Source organism: Cnephaeus nilssonii (assembly GCF_951640355.1).
Source record: "Cnephaeus nilssonii genome assembly, chromosome: 2".
NCBI lineage: Eukaryota > Metazoa > Chordata > Mammalia > Chiroptera > Vespertilionidae > Cnephaeus > Cnephaeus nilssonii.
In genome coordinates this window covers 79,210,476-79,230,324 of record NC_137073.1, presented here as the reverse complement: position 1 = coordinate 79,230,324, position 19,849 = coordinate 79,210,476, and the positions used below count along the sequence as shown (strand labels likewise).

At 39.9% G+C, this 19,849-nt stretch overlaps 1 protein-coding gene across 1 annotated transcript in view; it reads left to right on the top strand.

Annotated features, from left to right (window-relative positions):
- The window catches only part of PIK3R1 (phosphoinositide-3-kinase regulatory subunit 1), an 84,290-nt gene that overhangs the window by 45,876 nt on the left and 18,565 nt on the right, over positions 1–19,849 (top strand). Inside the window, exons 3-7 of the mRNA XM_079799299.1 lie at positions 10,398–10,490; positions 10,880–10,954; positions 16,147–16,278; positions 17,116–17,317; positions 17,509–17,588. Coding sequence (XP_079655425.1) covers positions 10,398–10,490; positions 10,880–10,954; positions 16,147–16,278; positions 17,116–17,317; positions 17,509–17,588 — 582 coding nt within the window. The remainder of the gene's footprint in view (positions 1–10,397; positions 10,491–10,879; positions 10,955–16,146; positions 16,279–17,115; positions 17,318–17,508; positions 17,589–19,849) is intronic.

Below are 19,849 nucleotides of genomic sequence, written 5' to 3'. Positions count from 1 at the left end.
AAATTACTGATTGAGTAGTTTCTTATCTGGATCCAGATACTTTTTTTTACTTCACTCCTTTCCTTTCACCACTTAGCTCTCGTTTATTTGACATAGCTACATTTTTTTCTGCTGACTTTTAAGCAATTATAAAAATACCCAGTTCTCAGCGATCATATATATATATATATATATATATATATATATATATATATATATATATATTTTTTTTTTTTTTTTTTTTTTTTTGCTTATTTCTGAGACGCTTGGGGTACACAGGCAGTCTTCTTTCTGTAATCAGCATATGTTTTATATATTGCTTCTGTTCTATCTGTAGGGTCTCCTGTATATCAGTATTGTGGTGGTGTTGTTTTTTAAAAAAGGGTAGATTGGACTGGCACAAATAAGTGTCTAGCATTGTATGCTTTCTTATCCTAAGCTTGAGAATTTAATGATATCCAACTGCTGCCCAGATTGGCACATCTAAAATCATTATACTTAAAAAGAAAATCATAAATAGAATAAGCCATGAATTTTTTTTAGCCAAGATCATAGTAAATGAGATATATGAGAATTTATTAGTCCATCAGAACTAATCACATTTGTTTGAGGCAGTGGTCAGCAAACTCATTAGTCAGCAGAGCCAAATATCAACAGTACAACGATTGAAATTTCTTTTGAGAGCCAAATTTTTTAAACTTAAACTTCTTCTAACGCCACTTCTTCAAAATAGACTCGCCCAGGCCGTGGTATTTTGTGGAAGAGCCACACTCAAGGGGCCAAAGAGCCGCATGTGGCTCGCGAGCCGCAGTTTGCCGACCACGGGTCTGAGGTAATGAAAGTATATCGCTCATTAAAAAAAAAAAAAACACACCACAACAACTCTGATTCCTCACACCATTGTTTAGGGTTGTGTTTAATAGTACTTTTACCTCAAAATTGTACCCTTTATTATACATGGATAGCTTAGTTTTGTATCAGTGATTTAAAAAGAGCTGTTATTTAAAAAAACCCTGACTAAATACTGTATCTTATTTTCTTATGTAATTTTTATGTATTAGCTGGTAGGGAATTTTCTATTCAATATTTTCTGGCCTCTTGACTTTTTTGCCTTTTTTTTTTTTTTCCTTCCCAATCCCACAGATCATCTTTTTTCTCTTCTCTCTCTCTCTCGTCATGAGCACTTTAACTCCCTTCATATACTTATTAAGCATATCTTAGTAAGATTTCATTTTGGAATCCTTTGGAATATAAGTTACAAAATATATGTGCTTGTAGGTTATTTGCTGGGCTCCTTCTCCACCCAGCGATGATCCAGAATAGTCCATTTGTACCTTGCTGAAAGTGATAAGTTAGCCAGCCATATTCAGCTGAATAAAAACCCATTACGTCCTTGGGGAAGAATGTGCTTAGTTTAGCCTTATGAGAAAATATTTAATAAATGCTGTCCTGAAAATATTTAGCCTAACTGAGTGGGCTGGCAGGGGTTCAATCCTGATAAAACCGAGGTGCTGGCAAGAAAATGGCCCACCAGTCCAAGCTCAAGTTGAACAAACATACCTCTGGTCACTAAAGGTTGTACTTGTGTGTGTCTCCCGTTGCCAAGTGCCTTTCCATCCACATCCTGCAAAGATTTTTCAAGCTCTCCCTGGCTTTGTAACCACCAGAATGTTGTCATGCAGTGTGTCTGCGCAATGCGGGAACTGAGATTCAGAGTGGCTATGGCTGGCTTTGAAGTTGACCAGTTCTTCTAAATCCTACTCTTACCACTTACTGCTGGCATGACTCTGGGCAATGTGCTTAACTTTTCCTAGTCTCAGTTTCCTCGTCTGCACGGTGGATGGTCACGGTACCTCCAGGATTATAAAGATGAAATGAGACAAAGCATACACAGCATTGAGCACAGTTGTCAGTACCAGGTGTTCAGTGCACGAGAACGACCAGTAGTAGTGCTAGTCCTCGCAGCAATTGGTTAGATCAGCCTTTCTAGCATTTCCTATCACTCTCCTCCTCCCCTCCCCCAACCCCATCACAGCTTAAATGGCCGAGTCCTCGAATGTGGCAGGAGGTGGGAAACATTCTGGTGTGGGCATCAGGAGAACTGGGTGCTAGACTCCGGCCTGAACTTACTGTGGGAACTTGGCAAGTTGTGGCCACGTGACCCCTTTCCACCAGGGATACACAGATACATAGAGCAGCAGCGCCTCTCTCGCTAGTCTCTCTCTTTTGGTATCTACTTAGGTATCATATCAGATCTAATTAGAGTTTTTGGCTAGACCCTCTGCGTCGGTCAGCATCATCTGCCCAACACAGGTTCAGAAGTTGGGCTACTGGGATCTGGGGCGTTTAGGCAGTAAGTGTGAAGTATGACGGTTGTTAGGATCCTGTCTCCCACTGTGATCTAGCTTTTCTCTCTGTGACTGATGGACTCATCCTAAATCCTTGCTGCTCAAAGTGTGGTCCCTGGACCAGCAGCCTGGGCAGCACCTGGCAGCTTGTTGGAAATGCAGAACCCTAAACCCCACCCTCACCCACTAAAGCAGATTTTTACTATGCATATTGCGTTTAGGAAGCACTGCCTTGGGAATGTTTGCTAAATACCTATAGAGTTGGTATTTGACTTTTTCCCCCCTTAGACTAAAGGTTTCTTTCCTCTCTGTGGGTGTAGTATATTGGTGTATTAGGCAGCCTGGGCTGCTGGGATGAAATCCCATAGACTGGGTAGCTTCAACAACAGAAATTTGTTTCTCACGGTTCAGGTGACTGGAAGTCCGGGTGCCTGTATGGTTGGGTTCTAGGGAGGGCTCTTCCCTAGCTTGCAAGCAGTTGTCTTTTCTCTGTGTTCTCACATAGCAAAGAGGGAAAGAGGAAAGTCTCTGGCATCTTTTCTTACAAGGGCACTAATCCCATAATGATGGCTCCACCCATCCTCATGAGCTCATCCAAACGTAATTACTTCCCAAAGGTTCCATCTCCAAACACTGTCATATTGGGCGTTGAGGCTTCAACATATGGATTTGGTGGGGGAGGGGGACACAGTTCAGTCCATAGTAATTGATTTCTGTAACTTACTTTGAAATGTATAAAAAAGTAAGAGATTGCTGTATAGATATGTGATAAAACAATAAGAGATTACGTTTGGAGTCTAGGATGAGGATATATGGGGGATTCACTGCAGTTCTCTGTACTTTTTGGTATTTTAATACATCAGAGAGAAAACTCTGTTCTCTCTGTAGTTATTAGAATGGATTCTGGTGGTTCTTTTCTCTGATTTCTATCCAGGCTTTCTTCAGACTGCCTGTTCCGCCTAGCTGGACAGATTTTCCACTCTGGCAGTCCCCCCCTCCTTTTGCTCTCTCTCCTTGGTCAGCCAGCGTCTTGCTTCCGTGCAGTTAATGAGGTTCCTACCTAGATCAGAACACTTCTTTCTGGTCTCCAGTTTCACCAGTAGCATCTTTCTATCCAGTTCCTCTCTGCCCTCTCATGATCAGAGGATCTTTAATTCTTACGGGATTGGGCTTCTCAAGTTACACTGGAAGACCTTGCTTAATTATTTGTAAGCATTTCTAGCATTGCATTTTATACCTTCGACTGTGAAATCTATTACCAGATATAAATGGGAGAGAAGTGGGTGCTCCCACACGTTCACCCTGAACCACGAGGGAGACAGCAAGGCTCACCTGGAGCCCCCAACTTCCTCTTGTTGTTAAAGGTCTTCCCTTTGCTTTCTCTTTATAGTGTTAATTACTTGCATTTCAGAATGTTTTATAATGAGGGAGAATTATACAAATTGTACCAACTTGCTTATTTTGTGGGAGTAAAACTGTGTAGCCTTACTTCACACACTGGAAAGTACTATGGCTGCTCATGGGATCAAGCATCAGATACCTGGTTACCCTTTAAATTGGGGAGATGGCAGGCAGTTTGGGGAAACTCATGATAGATGTCTTTTCTGAATAGAGCTTGTATACTCTGGTGGAGAGAAAGGTCCAAGCTGAACTTAGGGTCACTACTTATGAGCTTTGCTACCTAGACCAAAGGACTTAATTTCTCTAATTCTTAATCTCCTAAGCTTGAAATTGGGGATAATAAGGACACCTTTGAACTGCTATAGATAATAAATGAAATGTCTGTAGAATACTACTGGGGTGTGGCTCCTAATTGATGTTCAGTAATAGTGACTTACTTATTCTACAAATGGTCCAGTACCCATTGTTTGTGTCACCTGATTTTTCCTTCTTTCTTTCCCTCGGGGGCCTCTTAGTCATACTTCCTCTGGAATCTTTCTAAGCCAACAGACCAACTTTCCTTATAAATCTTTAACCTAAATCCCACAGACTCAACTATAAATTATTTTCCTGATGAAGAGAGAGGTGAGTCCCTTTCTTCCCCATTTACCTCCTGCTCAGCATTTTAATTTGCAATGCGCTGTAAATGATAATCTTTAAATCAGACTCCCATTTAGGTGATAAGAATCACAATTAATTAAGCTAGCCTGTCAAAGAGTAAGTAATCTTGCGTTTCAGTTACCTTAACTCTGAGACTTTAGCTGAGGCTATCAGAAGCAAAGCTGTAATGTCTGTTTATGTTTAATAAGATCTTTGCCTATTTGTTTCCTATACTGGTTTGCTGTCTAGAAATAAAAGTAAATGGGTAGAGGAGTTCAGATTCCCTTCATTTGTTTTTAAGCTGTGGAGCAGAGGAGATCAGTGGGAGAAGATGAAACAAAGATATTGAAGACTAGTTTAGGGCCGTGGTCTGTCGGCAAACTGCGGCTCGCGAGCCACATGCGGCTCCTTGGCCCCTTGAGTGTGGCTCTTCCACAAAATACCACGGCCTGGGCGAGTCTATTTTGAAGAAGTGGCCTTAGAAGAAGTTTAAGTTTAAAAAATTTGGCTCTCCAAAGAAATTTCAATCGTTGTACTGTTGATATTTGGCTCTGTTGACTAATGAGTTTGCCAACCACTGGTTTAGGGTATCTGAAAAGATTTGCAAACTTTGTTTAAATCTGTTGACAATTCTTTTAATTCCTTTCAGCTAGTTATCTCTGGACATGATGTAACTATGGCTGAAGATTTATTTTCACATCTACTCTTTTTACTTCTATTTTTAGTTGCCCATATTCCTTCCTCTCCCAAAAAAGCTCCTTTCCACCAAGTTCAGTATCATTCCAACATCATTTTTTTTAATATTTGGAAAACTGAAGAATAATAACTCAAATAGATTTAGTATAATGGTCCTTATAGGGAAAAAGTGAAATACAGTAAAAATAATGTGATATTTTAAATATGACTTCTGTAAAAATATTGAATATGTTTATACATAAAATAAAAATGCAGGTGTCTACCTTCTCATATGCTTTCTGTTTGCCACCTTTAAAAGTATCGAGAATTCTTTCTATCTTAATAATATTTTCTGGTTTTAAAATGTGCCATTGCAATTGGGTATTTTAAAAATCTATTAACAATAATAATGAAAAAGATTACATGAATAATTCTAAATTAATCATAGCTACTCATTAGTTTGTACTTTCTATATACTGGGCACTATGCCCACCATGCTGATTTATAGTATTCATTGAGTCACTATTATACTAATAATTATTCCCATTTTACAGATTAAAAAACTGGGGTTCAAATTAATTAACATGCCCAAGATTACACTCAATAAGTGACAAAACCAGGACTAAAACCAAGGTCTCTTTGGCTTTAAACCTGTGCTTTTAATAATTTCTCTACTGCTGATGGAACAGGTATGTTCCACATTAAGGAACCCATAAATGTTTTTTTTTGCTTCGCTTAATTTTTTTAGCTGCATTGTCTTAGCTAGCATTTGTTGTTATGGCTTTGCCCATAGAGCTTAAGAAGTTTAAACATTCAGGGTATTAACCATTATAGGCATAAAGTATGAGTGTGCTTATAAGGTTTATTTAAGAAAAGTATTGGGATTTGTTGGATTCTTGCCCACCAGAATGTACATTTTTAAAATTTGAAATAATGAGGTTGTTTCAGACAAAAATTAAGTTTTGACTCAGCAACAGAGATTAGACAAACATCTTGACTTAATATTGATCCACACTTTGCATATACACACTCTCTTCCACATATTTGTATTAGATTTTAAAAGGTAAGGGGCAGTTTTTCATGTACTTCCAAGCTGCTTTCATCAGTAATGAAATACTTGGCTTGGGCAGTCTCTGGAGCCCCAGAATTTCAGCTTAAACTTTCCATTCGTCCCTGCCAGGCACTAAGTCTAAAATATCTTTTTTTATGGAGACCGCCTCCAAAAGGTGTGGTGTGTGCTGGTCTCATCTTGCACTTTGTAGCGGGGTTGGCAGCGTGCAGTGCGAGGAATGCCACGGTCTCCCACACCCGCCGGTGCCCGAGGACTGTTCGGGCCTGTCCACGGTAGTGGTTTGGGACGGGCTGAGTTTGGAGAGAAGGCTCTCTTCTGTCTACGTGATTGGTTGTCACCAGGGCAAAGGGGGAAAAATAGAACTGGTGGAAAACGCAGAACCTGATGTGTCATCAAAAATTCTTTCTGTAGTTTGGAGCACCTAGTTCAGTGTTGAAGACCGATTCCTCTTTTCTTAAGAAACAATACGCCTTGGCTTCCCCTCTTTTAGACCCTACTGCTGTTCGTTTTTTGACTTCTTTCTCCTTACGTAATACTGATTTCTTCTGATGAAAAAAAAACGGTTCAGCTAAGAATCTGCCTTCATCAGATTCTTGAGAGTGGACTTGCCTCCCCAGACTTATGCACTGGCTACCACAGGATTCACAGATAAAAAGCATTCCTCATTCAGGTATAAAAATCTGTCTGGAAGATGAAATCTAATGAGAATTTATGTGCAAACTTTATGAGGAGCATGCTAATTTCTGTTTTGTTTGATAGCCACCATAGATGATCTATATATATTTTTAGGTCCATTACATTTTGGTTTATTGAACTGTACGATGTGGCGCTTATCAAGGACTTTTGAAAGAACAACTTACCAAATTTGATAATTCCTAGCAATTGCCATTTCCTGTTGGATTCTTTCTTAAATGAGATCTCATGGAAAAGTAGATATCGACCTTGAGTATTTAATATAATTAAAGGAATCATTGATTTTAGGATTGTTGAAATAATTAATATTTTAGCTTTAGAATGCTTTTTAGACTTTTGATGTTAGTGGATCCTGTTACCTGAAGTAAAAGATGTGAACTTCAAATGTTTCTGGGTAGGACTTCCACATTCCCTGTTTAAATATTTTAAAGGGGAAATGGATTGAATCACAGATATTGTACTAGAGAATAGGAAATCCTTGCATTGTTACTTTTAAAAATCGTCTCCTTGTAAGTTTACCTTTTGAAACTCCCATTGTAAAACCTTGATCAGCTGTGATGATTCATACATTTAGGTAATAAAGCTTTTTTCAATATTAAAAATTCAGTAGGAAATTCAGTATATTTCCTGTACTTCCTATCACATACATACATCTAATTTCTTTCTTTTTGCAGTATTCTGGTGTGTGCTCTGTGAAAAGTTCCAGATACCTGATAGTTATCACAATGCATTTTAGAAACTTCATATAACACTTGTGTGAGTGAAACAAATGGTATTTTATAACTCAGGATACTGAAACTAAACTACTTTTTTTTTTTTTTTTGCCAAGGAAACATTGAAAGAACTGAGGAAAGAGGGATTTGCTTTTTTTTCCCTTCAAGCTGAAGTGAAGAAATAGAAAGATAGCCAACTCAGTAATATAACAGCTGTTGGGTATATATTTCAATTCACAATTAGGTGAAATCTTTAACATTTAATTTAACTTTCATATTTGCCTGCAGAAATGATTGTTTTGATAAGATTCTGAAAGGAGATAAACCTTTATTAAGTAATTCCATTTTCAGTTGCCAACTATAAAGATTTGCTTTTTAATTTAAAAAGCAAAATGCTTGTGTAATTTATGAGAGAAGAGAAAGTAGAATTGGGCATGTTAATTGGATGAGTGTTGGATGGATATGTGGGTTCGTGGATTTACGATTTAATTGTTAGTTTTCTGCATCTTGGCATGTGCTAATAAGTAAGACCTGTAAGTTTGAGAGGGCTAAGAAGAGAACGACAGTGAATCCTAATTAATAACATTTCTGCACATCATTTCTCTACCTTTATGTTTTCCTTCTGTTACATATGCTGATGACATTTTATTTTGTTCAGTAGAGAAGGCATTTATGGGGGAGGATATTTTTATGAGCTTATAGTCTTTGAAAGGCAAGGGGAAATAGCTTATATAGTTAATCCTAGGAAATTAAATGGTGAGGCATTTGTATTTTAAGTGCTTTTCAGGTATGCTCACATTTTAACATTTAGAGACTTGGGATGGCATTGCTGGATTTTTTTCAGGGAGTCACCCACATGACCTTGCTTATCGTAACAGCACATCCTAAAACTTATTACTAATCCAAAACAGATCACTAACTCCATCCTGGATATTCCAATTCCAGAGCCCTGTGGTGGTACTCTGATTTCCTAGCAAATTCTCAAGTGGTCCATAGGCCCAGGCAGGTAAAGGAAACGCAGGAGAGGTAAAGTTCCCACTCAACTGTCTGCATAGTGACTGTCTGTAAAGTCAGTGGCATATCTGTCCTGCCTTCAGGAAGTCAAAAAGGGGTTCCAGTGATGTTATAGTAGCACACAGTCACCCAGTGAACACCTTTGCATGCCCGGTGTTCAGATGTGGATCAGCCCTACGTCCAGGTGCCCGGTCCTCAGGGATGACTTTAGGATGACTTGATATTGGGAGTCTCTGTAGCACAAAGCCAACTCTGGAATCTTTCATCTGCTAGAACTGTGCTTTCCAATACTGGGATCACTAGCCACATACAGCTGTTTTAATTTAAATCAATACAAATTAAAAATTCAGTTTCTCAGCCCCAGCAGCTGCATTTCAAGTGCTTAGTAGCTACATGTGGCTAGTCACTGCTTTATTGACTAGCACAGCTATTAGAACATTTTCATCATCACAGAAACTTCCACTAGACCAGAGGTTGCCAACCGGTGGTCCGTGAGGTCTAAAAGGTGGGCGACCGCTGCACTAGACAGTGCTGCTGAGGATTTTCTCCCATAATTTAGCTCTTTTGTCCTAGGTGGCTGCAATGGCTAATAGAGATGGGTGGCAAAATCAGGTGTTGTCTGTCACAGGACAAGCTGCAATCTAAAAGGATCTTAGACCATAGGGTATCAGGTTTGCAAAATGATATAAGGCCATTAATTCTCTGAGGTCATAATTTGTTAACACAATTTTATTTATTTTTGTATCGTTAATCTGTTGTTGTCTTATACAGACTCATAGTATTAGAAAGAGGACCGCTTATTAGAAATTTGCTTAACATGATATGTGGCTTATAATAATTACACACCTAAGATTTCATTGAAACAAAATTGTAAATATTTAGCCTACCTTATATAAACTATTCCTAGATTTAAGTACACAGTAATGAACCTTAAGTGTCTAAAAAGTTATTAATCAATGGCCAATAAGCAGGTTGCACGTGTAGATATTTTCATAAAGATTATTATTTTACCTATATTTTGCAGTTTGAGAAATTTGAGGTGGATATATTTAGCTCCCTCTTCTGGTTTATTATGATAAAAATTTTTATTTAAAATGCTTCATATGATTGTGGAGTGAGAATACAGTTATCAATGTAATGTTGGAGGACATTAGTGTCATCCAGTTCGATTTCTTCCTTTGAATCATTATAATCAGTAAAACATGTAAATAGAGCATGGGAAAATGGGTTCATGAAAGTATCACATTTCTTAAGATATTAATTGACAAAAACAGTGTAAGCAAATAAAGGCTCTGATGCAAGTACAGAGGGACTTAACCTGAGTGCCAAGTGATCAGTGATTGTGTCTATTGGCTTCCAAATCTGATATTGGCCAAACCCATGTTCCACTATGTCTGAATATTTTAAAGTTATAAATTACATTAACAAACGGATAAAATCTGTTCTGTCCTCCTGCCTGTACAGTTATTTATTCATAATGACCAGGAGGCCACATTTCAGGGGCCTTGCACATCCAAAAACTCCATTCCATCTGAGCCCAAGGGTAGGGAGGCCTACCCTGGGGAGGATGGACCTGGGGAAGAGGCCAGGAGAAGCCTCCAGGGCAAGGAATTTGGGTATTCCAAGTGAGTATTCTGAGTGTGTCCTTGGAGAGAAGGCCATGTGTCTTGGCCCCCAAACTCATAACCATGTGGGAAGAGGCACAACTGGAGGAGGCCCAGCACAGGGCTCTCTCTCGCTCAGGACTGCGTTTACTACTGTCAAATAGAACTAAATTATTTTGCAATTAAATTTTCTTCATTGTTGCTTGATGTATTCATTGCCCCAAATTAAATATAATCATAGGATTTTGTTTATTTGCAGCTTTGACCCTTCCGGATCTTGCAGAACAGTTTGCCCCTCCTGACATCGCTCCACCTCTTCTTATCAAGCTAGTAGAAGCCATTGAAAAGAAAGGTAATCTGACGGGTAGAGGGAATCAGCTGACTTGTTATATCCTTGTTTCATGGGCGTTACAACTTATGTTTGACTCTTGGGCATTCATCAAATCCTGTGCTAGATACCCAAGCCATGTGTTGCTGTGTACTGGGGACATAATCTTGGTCCGAAACTATTAAGTTCTCCATAATTTAAAAAATATAGTTAACTTGCTCCTTAGTGGACAGAAAATTTTGCCAAAGTTATTGACATGCCAGATAGGATTAATAGTAGGCGTTGACTTCCAAGTATATTTGGTACACATCTAGAATAGACATTGGATGGAAACTGGAATGTCTTTCTGGCAGCAGGCTCACAGGTTCTCCAGAGAGCTGTGTTTCGCATGCTCACTCTGTTTTGTGTCCTAGGTCTGGAATGTTCAACTCTATACAGAACACAGAGCTCCAGCAATCCAGCAGAATTACGACAGCTTCTTGATTGTGGTGAGTGCCATGGAGCTACAGATACAGATGGCAAAGACAGTGCTTACCTTTCTGTTTCGGGTAAAGCACAAAACACTTGAACTTAACTATGCCACCTTCTAAGTTTGAAGGGAGCCCAGAAATCAAGCATAGTTCCCTCTGCCCTATTAAGGTAACAGTGCAGACCTTTGATGTTTGTCTCCTGTGTTAGGGTGTGTGTGCACGCCTGCTGGTAGACATGTTGGCCATCATCACAGCCACAGCCTCTGGAGTTGCAGAGGAGAGAAACAGCCTCTTGGGATTTCTCTGGCTCTGCATATCTACCATCTTTCTCTGACCCTGAAGTTGGCTACATCTAACTCATCTGGATCAGTTTAAAAAATACTTACCTGTCTGTGTCATTTAACAAATGACTCTTCTGACCTTTCCCTTTTCCCTCTCTTTTTCCTTTCCTTTTCTCTTTCCTATTCCCTTTCCTTTCTTTCTGTCTTGCTTTCTTCCTTCCTTTCTTGTTTGCTTACCTTTTCATGCCACATTTACATTAAGTAACATCATGATATTGTTATAGTCCACGGTGTACTATAACACCGTTGGTTTTCCTCTTTAAACCAACTCTGAAAGAGGAAAAAAGCCGTGGTTGATTGCATTTGCCCATTTCTGTGGTGTAAATATTCTAACCATGCTCAATTTCCAACTCTCATGTTATCACTGCACTCCAACTTGGGCAGAAGTGGCCCTTGTGAGTGGGTACAACCCAGCTCCTGCACACCAATTAATGACATCAATTAATTCAACCAAGTAGTGGTTCTGTTATTTGGCCCTTTCTTCTTTTGCCAGACAGAATAAAACTGTACAAATGTGAATAAATTTACTTGCCATCACTTTTATATCTATTTCTATATCAACTCTCAGATCCTTCATTTCTTTCCAACACTTTCCTTTTTTAGAAAAATAATTTTCCTCTTCACATTATTTTAATTGATAGGTATTTGAACAAAAAAGAGTGAACCCGTTTTAGAAGAAGCTTTTTCAGACACGTGCAAAGAATGCCCACATGATAGTTAGCAAATGAAAATCTGAAGTGTGAGGCAGCTTCAAAATTTTTAGAAAAGATGTTTCAGGGGATAAAGGAGATTAGATCTTTATCAGTATATAGTTTCACTTGAAATGCACCACCTGAATGTTTGAAGCTTAAAAAATGTTTTTTCTTAACTTTTTTCCCCCTTTGGACACGGAAATCAGTCTTACGGTGCAGCGCATGTCCTCTGTACTGCTGTGTCTCCTGTCTTGCCCACAGAGTAGGTCATTAGAAGTTGAAAAGCATAAAACACTAGGTGAGAGACCTGTTTTTCTTTATTTTTAACAGCTTTACTAGGGTGTTAAGGAAACTGAATTTTTTTTCCTGAGCCAGTTGAAATAGTGATACATGTTTTGGTCAGAAAATCGGTCAAGTTGAACATGTTAAAAGTCACAGGAAATGTTTAGACATCAGAGACCAATGCAATGGGAGTTATTTGAGAAATAGTGGTTACGTTTTTAAATGTGACCAAACACAAATGATGCACTTTAGTTTTTTTTAAAAATCCTCACACCACTTGTGAGGTGGAATAAATAACCAAAATGCACGTCAACAATATATTTTGACAGATTTCCTTCCCCTTTTGAGATCAAAACACACACATAGAACACTGTTTTCATTTGGCATTTGGATTCTGTACTATAAAAGTGAATTTTGTGGCAAAAAAAAAAGAAAAGTAAGCAATATCTAAATTTAGGAGTTGATCCTTCAGGGCTGTTTCCAGCTTGAGGATTTTCAATTCATAAAAATATTGTAGTATTCTGGAAGAAGCTCAGAGATAAGTCACTTACACTAAACAGAAACATATCTTTTAACCAACGCTGTGAATTGCCAGTGTCTGAAAAGGACAGACTGGAAGACTACAGCTCACTTTTATTATCAACTGCTGAGTTCTCTTATTTCACCCACATTTTAACCTTTTGATTTAAGCATCAGTTATTGCTGATTGAAAGCTCTAACTTGCACCCAAATTGTTCTGACTCCAAAAGTCCTTATACTTATGTTCCCACTATATTGCCCTAAAATGAATTATTTTGTTCTTGTCTTATGTGAATTTTTTTCCTATTTTGGTTTTCCTTAACCTGAATCAGGTTTTTTCTTTAAAAGTTCTCATCAAAACAATTTTTGTTAACTAGGCTTACTGTGATCATCATTTCACAATATATACAAATACAAATCATTTTGTTGTGCACCTAAAACTAATATAATATCTCAGTTTTTAAAAAGTTAGGCCTTTTAAACCTCAGACCTGTAATTGACATTTTAGGATAAACAGTTCTTTGATGTCCTATGCAAGATAGAATGGTTAGCAGCCTCTACCCACTAGGTGCCCTCCTCCTCCAGTTGTGACGAAAAAATGTCTCCAGACATTGCCAGATCTCTGGTGGGGGTGCAATGGGGCAGCAAAACTGGGAGCCACAAACAAAGAGGTCAGTTGAGGAGGGGGTACCATTCCAATTGGAGGAGGGCTGAAGCGGTGGAGAGTTTACTGGTTATCTGTCTTGAGTAGAACTCGGTGAAAAGTGAGGTGGGAGAGAATGTGAACTCCCCCTCCCCAGATCTAAAGATAGGACAGCTCTTACCTAGGTAGCTGCGAAAGTCATGGATGGCTCTTGGAAGTGCTTTAATGCAAAAAAGAAGACATAGGACAGAGGTCAGAAACTCCCAAGAAACTTTAGAAGTTACATTAAAAAAGCAAATAGAACATACTATGTCATGAATTTTAGTGGAATTTGACATAAGGTGAGCTGATGCAAGGATTTGCCAAAGACTTAAAATAAGGCTATTTCATTCAAAGATGGTTAAGGCTTTTTGGGATACACCTCCGGTGTTAGAGTAATGTTCATTTACCAAAGCCCTACTCTAAGAACTTTTTATATAGTTTAGTCCACAAACATTGAACAGGCACATTCTATGTGCTGGTCTGGGCACTGGGAGAGGCAAGAGGAGCAGGTAAGAGCCATAGTCCGTGCCCTTGAGGTACTCTCAGTCCAGCAGGGAGACAGCCATTAGCATCCTGTCTGGGATGTGTCATGATAGAGATGTGGCTAATCAGCACTGCTCTGGCAGAGAAGACAGCAGGAACCCTGCCTGCTGGAGGGACATGTGGAATATTTAGTGTCTTAATGTTTATACCACATCACCCATTGGTTTATCACATTTTTTAGGATGAACAAACTAAGTAATAATTAATTTGCTGGCAAAGAGACTTAGTAAATGAAGCATATGGGGCCGAGTGTGAGGAGGTAGGCAGCAGCTTGCCCAGTAGTCAGTGGCTATGGAATGTTCCCATAGTGATTCACACACAATTTTGCTTGACAGTCCACTAGTAAGTAGTTGCATTACTTTCGAGGTGGGTGGATCCTTATCCAAAGACCTAGTATCGCCTTTCCCACGCTTGGGACATATCTAATGTGATGTCTCTCCTTAGTTCTTTGTAGGACATTTAAGTGATTTAACCCTTTGACTCTCTACCTTTTAAGTTTAATAATTCTTTTAGTCAAACCTGCCAACTTTTCGAGCTTTATGGTGCGTGATTATCTTTTGTAAAATCTGCCTACTTAGTTGGGCAAGTTTGGATTATGTTAAGGATGTGTCCAGGGAACTGTTGTAGCTTCAGGCTCAACCTGGAGTGATTTATATCATCACACTTGGTTCACGGAATCCAGAATACCACCCTCTACCCGTGCTCAAACATCTGCTTGCTCATCATCTTCAGGCTCCAGCCTCATCCAGTCAGTCACACGTTACGTTAGTTCTGGATAATGTCTCACACATTTCTAGCTGTGTTAGAATTCAAATGACCAAAAGTGTTATTTTCACTTCCAACAGCTCTGCTTTCCAACTTATTTTTAACACCACAATTAATAGATCAGTTTAAAGATGTAGCATTTTGTGCATCAGCTCACCTTTTCTCCATTGAGTCTCCAGATGATTTTCTTCAAGTTACCCTTCATGTCACGAGTGCATCTTCCACCAGCAGCCAAACGCCCCTTGTTTCTGGATGGCCATTCCTGCCCCAGAACCCCTTCTTTCTCCTGAGCACCGTGCCATTTTCTCTCTCAAGCACTCCGAGTGGCTTTGATTCATATCACCCCATTCTTGAATTGCCTGACCTCTTTTCCAGCTGAAGGATTTGCTGGACAGATACGCTCGTGGCACTATTCTTCTGAGATGGTTCAGAGCCCACTGGTTAGATTAGTAATCCCCTGATCTTAGTACCCTGTCAGAATTAGGGGGACATGTGTTAAAGATGCTAGGGTTATTTTTATGGGTATTCTTGAGATTGCTAAAATTCTATAATATCTTACTGTGTCAATCCGTCACTCTGTTGGGTTAAACTTATATTAATTCTGAGATGCAGTATTTAGCAACTCAAATTTTAGGAAGTCTAAGAATTTGCATTTTACATTTTCCTGTTGAGGTTTTAGGAAGCATTTGCTATATGATTAGACATCCCTAGGCAAAACCCCTCTCAATCAGGGCAAAACCACCCTCCGGAAATGTTTTGGGGACTACATTAGTTTGTTAGAGCTGCCATAAGCAAAATTCTACAGACCGGATTACTTAAAAAAAATAGAAGCCTGTTTTTTCACAGTTCTTGAGGCTGGAAGTCCCAGATGAAGGCAGGTTTGGTTTCTTCTGAGACCCCTCCCTGGTTTACAGATGGCCTCCTTCTCGCTGTGTCCTCACGTGGCGCTTCCTCTATGCGTGCACCCCTGGTGTCTTTTTGTGTGTCTAAAGTTCCTCTTCCTATAAGGACACCAGTTAGATTGGATTAGGGCCTCCCCTAATGGCCTCATTTTAACTTAAAACCTCTTTAAAGGCCTTATCTCCAAATATAGACACATTCTGAGATATGGGAGGTAGGGCTTCAGCATATGAATGAAGGGACACAACAATTTTTTATTGCCCCAAAGTCTGGGAGTGTGCTCCCGGCATAAGTGCACACTGTGCTGGAGATAGACTGACACAAAGAAAAATTGTTTAAAATGCCAGGGGCAACCCCTGTGAGAAACTCATATAAGTCATTACTGATTCCTTTCATATGTCACATTTAAGTCAGACATTCAGAAAATGGGCCCAACCATTGTATAAAATGTCTGAATTTTTTTTTTTAATGTTTTTATCATAGATGCCGCCTCCGTGGACTTGGAAGCAGTTGATGTTCAAGTTTTAGCAGACGCTTTCAAACGCTATCTCTCGGACCTACCAAATCCTGTCATTCCAGTAGCTGTTTACAATGAAATGATTTCTTTAGCCCAAGGTTTGTTTTCTCTTGGAGAACCTCATTGAACATGTATCAAGATGTGGCTGTGCTTGTATAGTCTGCATATGAAGAGATGATTTTTTAGAAAATATTAGTAGGAATCTTTCCTCCTCCCCCCACCCCCAACTCTTGACCCCACATCACCACCCTACCCCCACTCGAATTCGTACAGCTTCCCTCCATTAACATCCAATAGAAGACCCAGCTCCTCGTTTGCTTAGGAAAACTGTCCACATGTTGAAGTGGCTAATTGTTCACCTTTATCAGTATTAACAGAGTTCACTGCATCAGTGAAGGCCACCGTGTTCCAGGTACCATCATTGGGTCCAGGGAACCGGGACTGGGCCCCAGTGGCTGGGCATGTTCTTACCATTGTCTTCAAGTGGCCATTAAAAAAGTGTTGAGGGAAGAGGACTCAGTTTTAGGAGCTAATGCTCAGTTAAAGTGCTTTGGGGACAGGAAATTGTGGTTTGTAACCTTCAAAGTTAAAACCTGTGATACTTATCTGATGCTCCTCCAAATTAGCCAATCACACTTGCAGCTGCTCAGTAGAGGGCAGATTTCTGCCAGCACACCCTGAACCTTTTGTGGTTTTTTTTTACACCAAAAACTTCTTACATTTCCATTTGACTTGAGACTTCTACTTTCTCACAATGTCTTTTCCAATGAGAAGGACAAATGGACTGTCTGCTGCTTCTGATGACTTTGTTTTAAATGGCTCCTTCTTCCATAGCCAGAAGGTCAGGAATTTTTTAGGTGTTTATTCACTGGTACCTAGAAATATCTTTTATTCTTTTCTCATTTCCTTTTGTTGTTGTTGTTTTTAACTTGTAGAAGTACAAAGCTCCGAAGACTATATCCAGCTGTTGAAGAAGCTCATTAGGTCACCTAACATACCTCATCAGTATTGGCTTACGCTTCAGTATTTGCTCAAACATTTCTTCAAGCTCTCCCAAAGCTCCAGCAAGAACCTCTTGACTGCAGGAGTGCTCTCGGAACTTTTCAGCCCTCTGCTTTTCAGATTCCCGGCAGCCAGGTGAGTGAAAGAAGAGATACATGCGTTTTGGGATGATGAGGGTAGTCCTAGGTTGATTCGCCTTCACACTTACTCAAAAGGTATTAGTTCCCAGACCCATGTGCACATTTACATTGGAATATGTATAAATGAAGATGAGTCTGTTGTGTAGGGAGAAGATTTCTAATGGAACTCTCTTTTTTTTCCTGTAGCTCTGAGAATGCTGAACCCCTCCGAAAAGTTATAGAAATTTTAATCTCAACGGAATGGAGCGAGCGACAGCCAGCACCAGGTAGTGCCCTTTGAACTTTCCAGATTCACTCCTTGTTTGGTTTTTAGAGCCTGATAAATGGTGGCTTTAGACTTCATCTGAAATAGCACGAGTTTCTGTAATAACGTGTTCTTGTGATTAAAGACCCATTAGCTGAATGGCAGTGTGTATGGTCAGTGTCATCCGTATTTCAGTGTGTGTGGATTTGAAATGATCTTGGTTTTCGATGAGCTTGTTGGGAGAGCTCTCTGTTCCCCTCAACTTTTATGCTTCTAGTTTTGCGTAAATTATGGAGCTCATTTTAGTTGTTGACATTTTAGTTTGTCTTTCTAATATGTAGAAAGTAGGGGATTTATAATTACTATATAATTTAAAGTATTTGGAAATGTGTTTTTTGGAAGCAGGTATGCTGAGAAATGTCTGTCAAAATAAACATTTTCAGGAACGCAAGCAGCATGAAACCAGGGAGTTCACTGCAGCACGTTAGAGCAAGCCAGGCCCTTCTTTGAAAGCAGGCTGGCGTTCAATTAGCCATTTGACAAAGCAGGAAATGTAGACCGTGTTAGCAGTGGGTTTAATTTAAACTTTCTTCTACTGTGGAAAGTCTAAGCAACCATACTTTGCTGTATGTACTGGTTAAAAGCTGGCCATTTAAAATAGTGATTAAGGTCTTGTAAGTGAAGTTTCAGGACCAGTAAAAGGTGTTGCTTATATTCTTAATTTATGCTTAGAATTTAAATAAAACCTCAGAGGTAGCTCATGAGAGTGCCCAGATTTACCTCTGTGTGGGCAGGCATGGGAACCCGGTGTCACTGCCAGGCAGTGGAGATTGAAGCTGTGCTCATTTAGTGTTCCATGGCCAGGGTTGGTTATTTCCACTTGGATGGAGCAGACTGAGTGAGGCGAGGGCCTGTGCTTACAACCCACCTGTAGGGGTGGGATAAAACCAGGTGGGTATTGGGCAGGGCTTCTGTGGACAGGCCCAAAATATGGTCTCCAGAGGTGAGAGAGGCAGCAGAAGTGGTACTTAAGGCAGGTGTGGTGTGTTCCAGATCACAGCAGGCAAGATGTTCCACAGGGGGGCCTCGCATTATAGGTAAACTGCAGAGACAGCTGTCGATAAGGTTGGCCAGGAGGTGGTCCAAAGATTTCATCTCCTGTGATGCGTGGGTCATTTGTTAATGGGTCTTGGAGCTCTGTGTCGATGCTCAGAGGTTGCCTTTGGGCTCAGCAGGAAAGAATGCAGTGATGTGTTGGAAGGACCCTGTGAGAAGAGGTCGGCACAGGTTTGGAACATGGCACTTTAGTCATTCATTGATGGCCTTCCCTAAACTAATCACACGAGTGGGAAAGAAAGCAGATCTCTGGGCCAGAGGTTGAGCTCTGATCTTCCACTTCCTCCTGACAAGTGTGGCGGTCTATCTAAGACCCTAGGGAGAAGTGGGGCCTGCTGCAGGGAAGGGCTAGGTGGTACCATTGTCCTGGTCTTCTCAGTGGCTCCCCCTCTGGAGAGGGGAGGTATGGAAGCTAAACGCCAGCCAGGGTATGACAGACACCCACAAATGAATTTATCACATGGAGTTTTTGAGAATTTCTACTATATGGGTGTAGTAGGATCAGTGGTGGAGTTTAATGAGTGACTGGTGTAAACTGATTAAGCGTCTTTATCGGTTTCTGCTGAATTCTGCCAAAGAAAAGATTGATCTGCACCATTTTCATAACACACACTTAAAAGTGCTTGATAGCCCCAGCTGGGTGGCTCAGTTGGTTTGGAGCATTATCCCATACACCAGAAAGGTTGCAGGTTCGATTCCCAGTGAGGGGCACAGCGTGTACCTAGATTGCAGGCTTGATCCCTGATTGGGGCTCATACGGGGCCCCAGTTGATATTTCTCACAAAATGTTTGAATGCCCCCCTTCCCCTCCCTAGAAATCAATTTAAAAATACCCTCAGGTAAGGATTAAAAGCAAAAAACAAAACTGCTTGATATATCGTAGACCCTACCTACATTTTGTTTATAAGAAAGTTGGTGTGCCAATTTCAAAGGCGGATTACTTCCACCAACTCCGTTGAATAAAGATAAATGAAGCCTTGAACATTTGCTAGACGATCCCAGAATTCATACAGCCTCTTCAAAAAAATGAACCCAAGTCATTTTAAACCCTGGTGTGAGCCATTTTTACCTTGGTGTGATATCTCCTAGCTGTTCTGGAAATTGTATAGGCCCTTTGGAATTAAACAGATGCTTTAGTGTCTCTCACCTGTGAAAATATATGACACA